The sequence below is a fragment of the Lepidochelys kempii genome, chromosome 2 (genome assembly GCF_965140285.1).
Source record: "Lepidochelys kempii isolate rLepKem1 chromosome 2, rLepKem1.hap1, whole genome shotgun sequence".
Taxonomy (NCBI): Eukaryota; Metazoa; Chordata; order Testudines; family Cheloniidae; genus Lepidochelys; species Lepidochelys kempii.
Genome location: NC_136381.1, coordinates 266,388,817 through 266,396,628, shown reverse-complemented (window position 1 = coordinate 266,396,628; position 7,812 = coordinate 266,388,817). Strand labels below are relative to the sequence as shown.

At 44.4% G+C, this 7,812-nt stretch overlaps 1 protein-coding gene across 3 annotated transcripts in view; it reads right to left on the bottom strand.

Annotated features, from left to right (window-relative positions):
- Positions 1-3,741: 3,741 nt before the first annotated feature.
- Positions 3,742-7,812, bottom strand: part of KLHL18 (kelch like family member 18) — a 37,485-nt gene continuing 33,414 nt past the window's right edge. For all 3 annotated transcript variants that reach the window (XM_073334878.2, XM_073334879.2, XM_073334880.2), the window contains one exon: positions 3,742-7,124. In XM_073334878.2, coding sequence (XP_073190979.1) covers positions 6,738-7,124 — 387 coding nt within the window. In that variant the 3' untranslated portion in view covers positions 3,742-6,737. The remainder of the gene's footprint in view (positions 7,125-7,812) is intronic.

The window sequence follows — 7,812 nt, the reverse complement described above, 5'->3', positions numbered from 1 at the left end:
TTTATACCTTGGAAGAGCAGGAGAAATTAAACACTTAATTTCTCCTTTGGGAATGGGTGACTTGCACCACTGGGGAACAAAAGCGCCCCTTCAACACCACACAAGAGATGGGACCTGCAACACCCCTGCCACAGGCATCAGGCAGAATGCTTGGCACGTGTCGGTACTTCACTAATGGTGTCTGAGCCAACATGGCCAACCACGTGCTCTCATGCCTGTTGAAAGCTGAAGCTGGAGAACTAAGCTGACTCAGTTATTTGCAGCAGCCCAAGGCAGCTGGCATGGATAGATAAGAACATAAGATTTGTCAAATCAGATCAGATCAATAGCCAATCAAGCCCAGTATCCCACCTCCTGCAGTGGCCATTAAAATTTAGACATAAAATGCTTTGATCGGGGTCAATCGTCGCCAAAAACAGAGCCCTCGGTCACCCATCTAGTCCCATCATTTCAGCAGTTAATATTCACCCAACCTTCAATAGCTCAAGAAACCCTAATCCGATCATATATACAAAAAGGAAGAGTCAAAAGGACTCGCTTTGTCTTCTGTCCTGCCTCATGGATGTACACCCAGGTCAGCTTGTGTTGGCAAGGATCAAGAATGTCAGAGGAAAGGTGGCATTTACTGTCCTTTCCAAGAGTTGTTACAGCTGGACACAGTTATCACATTAACAGATCTCCCAACTTCTTTGAAGCAAACCCCTTCCAAGCAGCTGCTCTGAGACCTAGAGCAAAATACGCATTAGCTTGGCTGAATTCATAATCTTCATGCCTGTCAGCTGTGATGCTAACCAACCATGACAGGTTATAGATTAATCCAATAGAGAAAAAAGCGAAGAGCCAGATTCTCAAATATTGGTTATCAGATAACAGCGAAAAAGCCACCGCTGTCTTATACAATTGGCCTAGTATGAATACTTCCATATGCTTTTCTGCATTGTAACAGTCCTTCTGTTAATGAACACATCCGACTGTCACAGAGGAAGCAAAAAGCACTTTGTAAAACAGAAGGCAAGTACATCCCACAGTTGCTTGTCACTTGGATTAAGAAGTGGACTGAGCCAGCAGGAAATCATGAGGTTGTGAGAGAAGTGCTTTAGAACTCCCCAACCCAGTTGTCTGTGCATTGTTTTGGGGAGGTACCACAAGTGTAAGAAGTGTGCTAAAAGCCTAGAGAAAATGCTCAGCAAGATCTGTAACACTGTGCTGCCATGTCCGGCTCTAGGAAGAGCCTAGTCAAAGAATTTGAGTGGCCCGAATGTTTCCAACCGATCAGAAGCTTAGAGTTGATTTAGCAACTTCATCCCTCGCAGGTTGTCACAGGAACACCCCATCCATATGGCTTTTTAGTTGTTTGGATAACTGATTAGAATATTAAATTTGTAAATACTATTAGTTTTCCATTAGTAAGCTATCAGTGAGAGACCTAACTAACTCTGCACTCTTCCATACCAGCTAATGGGCCAACAGCCTCCTAACCACCATAGTTGGGTATATATGGGCATATACACTCTTTTACCAGCTCCTCCAGGTTTGGACAGATCACACCTTAGACCACGGACATGGAGGTTGTGAGAGAAGTAAGGAATGGAGCTCAGGGAATTGGAGAATGTGCTGAAGTTCAAGTATGCTCAGAGCCAGAGTCTCAGCTGGTGTAAGTGCGCCCTGCTCTATGGACTTCAATGTTTTGATCCATAGCTCTTCTACATGTATTTTGGAAAGAATGGTGACCAGACAGGCTACCTACCAGTTAGGACTTGCAGGTTCAGAGTTGTGCGTTTCCCCTGGAGCAGTTGGTGCTATCCCAGACACCAGGCCAGAGGGACAGCACTCTTTCCCCAGCTTTTGGGAGGAACGAGACCCTCAACTGTAGAAGGCCAAGAAACAAACGTGAACTCAAGTCTTGGCGAGACAAGGAAGAGCTGATTTTCAAGGACTTCGCTTTACAGATGCATTATTGTAATTTAATTCTGCTGTGGATTTGGGATTTTAAAACAGGCTGTTTCCCCTTCCTTGCCCCTTGTAACAGTGACCCAAAAAAGGAAGCAGTATGATCTAGTGGCTAGGGCACTGCACTGGAGTCAGGAGACCTGGATTCTATTCCTGGCTCTGACACGGACTGGCTATGTGACCTTGTGGACTCTGTGCTTCAGTTAACCCTCTCACCATTTAGACTGGAAACTCTCTGAGGCGGGACTATCTTTTACCAGACACCTGTACAGCATCCAGCACAGGGGGTCCTGATCCTGGTTGTTAACTGTAATACAAATACATTGTAAAGAGAAGATGCTACCCACTTTATGGGGAATAACGTTATGAGATATTAAACCTGCTGAGTGCACACGGCATAACCTGTGTCCCAAGAGGTGGGAATGCAGGCAGGCAGAGAACCCCCAGCAAAATTTCCCACCCCACCCTCCAAACTGAGCTCTTTGCTATTGCTTGTTGGTTCGGCTAGCCAGGAAGTGAATTTGAATTTGAGTCCCTAAATCACAGCTGTAGTGGATGAGGATTCCTGCAACCATCTGGCATTAAAGACATTACTAAAGCTGTGTTTGGAATACTCAATATCCAGATCTCTCCTGGTCTAGCTAACCCTCAGAACCGCTCTGAACACGGTTAGGAATCTGTTCTCTGCAAACAGATCTAACAGGCATAAGATTGACTTGGAAAATGCACAAAGCTTCCCTAATTAGCAAACAGGCTGCTGGAGTAACCATTAGCCCATCAGCTGTTTATGGGCATGAAACAGTGTTTGGCCAGGCAATTCCCAGTCAACTAGAAACACGTATCTCATCCTCGGCATTCCAATCTCCCTGCCAAGTGAACTTATGGAAGGCATTCAAGGCAAGGCTAACGGAGATGGCTCGAGAAACTATGAGAACTATCCCAAAGTGATTTGAGATTAGCCAAAACACAATGAGACTAATTCCTCTATGACTCTCTTGTTCAGTATATCTAATTCATTCCTGACATGGCACAGTCATTTACTCATTATGGTACAAGCAGATCTACCCCAAGTAGGCCCAGTGGCACTCCAGAACTGCACCTACCAATCATTCTGCACATATGGTGGCAGTAAAGTTCAGCCTTACTCAAAGAAAGAGTCACAAGGGTAAATGCAGTTCTGAAAAAGTTTGACTCCTCCACTCCCCTTGGGTAACTTTTGATGGGCCTGCAGGATATCTACGCACTCAGTGATGCAAATACATTCTTGCTGAGGGAGAAAATTTGGGATGATGGATTAACATATGGGCAGGGGACAAACAATCCTCTCTCCTAGGAGAGCAACCCCATGATTATCACCATAGTTGCTCTACGGAAGGGGGCACCAAATGACTCGATAACTGCTGAGCCTTGCTGTATCAATGCAACACCCCTGCTAAGAAAGACACGGAAACTCTGGTATTAATAGACAGGTCAATGGGCCCCTAAAGAAATCTGCTCAATCAAACCCTTGCTAGTGAGGCTTGGCTGAGAGTGGAAAACACAAGTTGGGAAGATGAATAGGACAGAAAGAAATTGCTAATTCCTTCCTTGCCACACCCTTTACTTTCAAAAGCAAATAAACCTAAAATCCTCCCTTCCCCCGCCACACACACTCCTTCCCCAAGATACATAGTTTAAAAGCCTTGCAGCTAATGGCAAACAACAATTTTATTTTTCTACCACCTTTCAGCTCATGGCCTGAAAACTACCTTAGTCTTGATGCCGACGTTTAAAAAAAGTCTTAGCAGCATGGAAATGCCAAACGAATGTTTATCCTCAAGCATGATCCATTGGTTGGTAAATGCATACAAAATAGATATCGATACCTAGACAGAGCACCCACATTTATAACCACACATGCTCATATTATACATCTACAATATACATGGTACCTGAATATAGAGACATCCACATCCACACCCAAAGTAAAAAAAATCTAAGCAGCACTGAGGTTTTTGATATGAACAAAAAAACCAACAAAGCCCAGAAATTCAGACTCAGGACCCCGTTTCAAGAGATGCAGAGCACGCTCAGATCCCACTGAATGATAGAAATTAGGGTGCTCCAGGTCTGACAAGATCTGGCCCTTGCAGAGGAAGGTTCGAACATAAAAAAGCGCACACAAAAAGAAATGGACATATATTTATCATTCCCCCGTGTCCCTGTGTGTCAATGGAAGAGATTAGTGTTTGAATACAGCATCCTTTCCTTCCCAGCTGCTCGTCCCATCAGAAGCCTGTGTTGGCGTTCTCACAGACTGTGACCAGGGCTTCACTAAAGGATCATACAGGAGGAAGTAGGTTGAGAAGGAAGCCCTAGATTAGTGGCAGACCATATTCATGCAAGTGAAATACTGAAGAGCTAATAAATACATTTCACATCATTTTATAATATTATCCCCGAGTTCAAAGGGGTCTCTCCTAGGCCACGCTGTCCTTCCCTCGTCCTGTTGCGTCTAGATATTGTATATACATAGGCTGTCACTGTCATGCGTTCCTCTAAACCTGCTCTGATGTAAGTTAATGCAGAATGCTGGCTTCATGCTTAGACTGACTAAAGTGGTCACAGACCTACTTGGATTTTGAAAACTTTGTTGCTTCTTGATTTAGCACAAAAGAAGGTTTCAAAGAACTGTCCTCCTCCCAGTCGTGAGAGAACTCTGACGACTCGTCCAGTTAGAATACATAACCATACCATGTGCTGGCCACTCACATTTACCCCAATCAAATCATTGTGGGATGATCTACTTCCAAAAAAGTGGCAAAGTTTGTAACCTTGAGATATATATATATATAAAAAAAATCATTGTAAAGCCGCATCTCGGTGCCTGAAGTAGCTACACGGCCAGCAATGTAGGACAAGACTCCAACTTAGCCTTGGACCCAGTCATCCACTCCCCAGGTCTGCAAAGGAGAACAGGCATCATAAAGGCATCTGACAAGTCTCCAGGGCAAAGGTGCAGGTGCGAAGACTCCAAAGCATCTCTGTCAGGTGGTACGTGCCGCTGCAGTAAGAACACAAGGATCCATGTGTTCTTCCATTTGCAATTGTTACAGAAGAGGAGAGACAGGGATATTAAAAAGGCAAAGAACCAAGGAAGAAGGGGAAGAGAACACCTCATCTTCTGCAAGCGTAGGCTGCATGACAGGAAAACAACAGTGGGGAACATATGGGCACGGACTCCTGGCGAAAGACCAGACTGTCTGCTTGGTCGCTAATAGTCTTTCACATTCATCTCTCCTTTAAGTGAAGGATGTTGACAGTATCACACTTTTGCAACTGTCATTGTTTGGCTGTAAAAAGATGGCTGCATGGCTAGGTTAACAGATCATCAACCAAGCGTGCTGTAAAGATCTTTCCAGTGTAGCTAAACAGAAAAAGCTAGACACTGATTTAACAAAACCTTCGGCTGTGCTGAAAGTTTGTGCACGTGCAATTTTCCTGGGGCCCAAGTTATGTCCCTTGCACAAACCCTTATTGTCTATCCCTCGGCGTTATTTCTCTGTGAAGGCTCAGTCTGTATTTGAGCTTTCTTAAGTGAACGGCAGCTGTCAAACAGACCAACAACAAACACAAGAGCTCACAACACAGCAGGCCAAGTGCATATTTCAAAACCCACACAACATTTTTGTGAAATCAAAAACATCTGAATGCACAGCAGGAACTTTCCAAAACAAAGCACATGTGAGGTGCTACATTTTCATCTTTGCGCAAAAGATCAAAAGGACAGATCTTGACCATACTGGAATCCAGCTGTTTCTAATATGTATTTTGGAAACCAATGCCTAAGTTTTGTGAAAGGAAAAAAGCTTTAAAACAGATTTAATTTAAAAAAAAGATCTGTATAATTAACATTTTGGCAGTTTTCCTATTTAAATATAAGTTTGCTGCTAGTGTCATTTATATTCAATTTTTTTCCTCAGCAGTCTTTTAGAACAGTTCGATGTTTTAATCTATTTTTTTTGTTTTTTGTTTTTTTGAGAATTTGAGAGGGGAAAACATTTGTCATCCTCCCTTAATGCTTACATCCAATTTTCCTGATCCAACAGAACAAAGTAAATTACATTCAAAAGAAGTAAATGAAATACATTGGTCATAGGGATAGATCCTCAGAAATTAAGGAGCAATGCATTTCCAAGGATTACCCCACACATGGGCTTCTAACAACCAATATTGGTGAGAAAGCCCCTCCTGTTTTGTAAGGGTGGGTAAAATCCAACGTGCTTGGTAACTAAACAGAATGAACTGGACTGTTTGTAATACTCAAGCTACTGTAGTTAATAATAAACTGAACTGTGGTATTAGGGTCATTTGCCCTGAACATACTGCATACGCACTCTCTCCCACTGATCTGGCCAATATTAGTTTATGCAGGGTCAAACCAACATAGACTGCTCCACTGCTTCCCAACAGCATAACCAGAAGTAGACCACATCTTGATCAATGCAGTACCTGAAGCAAAGGCTAGGAGAAGGAAGCATCTGCCTAGCCTTAGATCCACGTAATGACTAGAGTGTGGGGGGAGGGAAGGGAGTAGGGGTTACACACACATGGTCTGAACGGTGAATATTCAACTGTGGCAGAGCCTCAGCCTGGAAAAATCGCAGGGCGACTTTCTTTTTAACTGTTTGTGTTCGTGAATGACACTTGAGCATCTAGAAATGTACCTCTGGATAGATCCCATCACAAAACCCTCGTTAAACCTCTCCAGAGATTGTTGCTTGGAGATGGCTGCCAATGCTTCCTTCTCAGATGGTGAGGAGCGGTACGCACCCCACACCAACCCCTCCCTCGTGGCACACCATAGGGGCCATGAACGTCCAGCGGTTGGTTTCTGGGTCGTACATCTCCACCGAGCTCAGGTTGGACTGTCCATCATAGCCACCCACGCAATACAGGCGGCCGCAGTTGGCTACCAGGGAGACGCGGCTCCGTCGGGTGTTCATCGGGACGATCAAGTACCACTGATCTGCCATGGAGCTGTACACCTCGGCGATGCTGAGGAAGCCGGACCCATCGTAGCCGCCACAGACAAACATCTTGCTGCCCAGGGAAGCGGCTCCGTGCCGACACCGCTTGTTCAGCATACTTGCGATGGGGTGCCACGTTGCTGTGTGATGGTTGTAGTACTCCACCTGCAGTTAAGAGAGTGTCAACACATTGAGGGGTCCTGGCATTCAGAAACCTGCATTGCGGGTTGCACATGGACAACGAATGAGAGCTGCCCTTGAGCCTAGGTAAGTATATGTCACTGAAGATAATTACAGGCAGACTCAGAAATTTTTATCATGACTTCACAGATTTAGAGTTTAAGGCCGAAAGGGACCATCAATTCATCTCGTCCGGCCTCCTGTTTAACACAGGCCACTAAATTCCATCCAGTTATACCTGTAGAAAGCCCAATAACTTGCACTTGGATAAAGCATCTTCCAGAAAGGCAGCTAGTCTTCATTTGGAGATATGGTGGTGGTGACTCCACCACCTCCCTCGGTAGGTGGCGTCAATGGTTAATCACCCTCAGAGTTAAAAAAAAGCAGGCCTAATGTCTAATTTGAACTTGACTGGCTTCAGCTTTCAGTCATTCTTGCTAACCTTTCTTATGGCATATAAAAGCATAGAATCGTAGGGGTGGAACAGGTCATCGAGTCCAGCCCCAACTTGCTAGACCATCCCTGACAGGTGTTTGTCTAACCTCATTCTTTAAAAACTCCAATGATAGGGATTCCACAGCCTCCAATGGGACTCTATTCCCGTGCCTAAGTATCCTTATAGTTGGAAAGTTTTCGTAATATATAACCTAAATCTTCCTTGCTTGCAGACTAA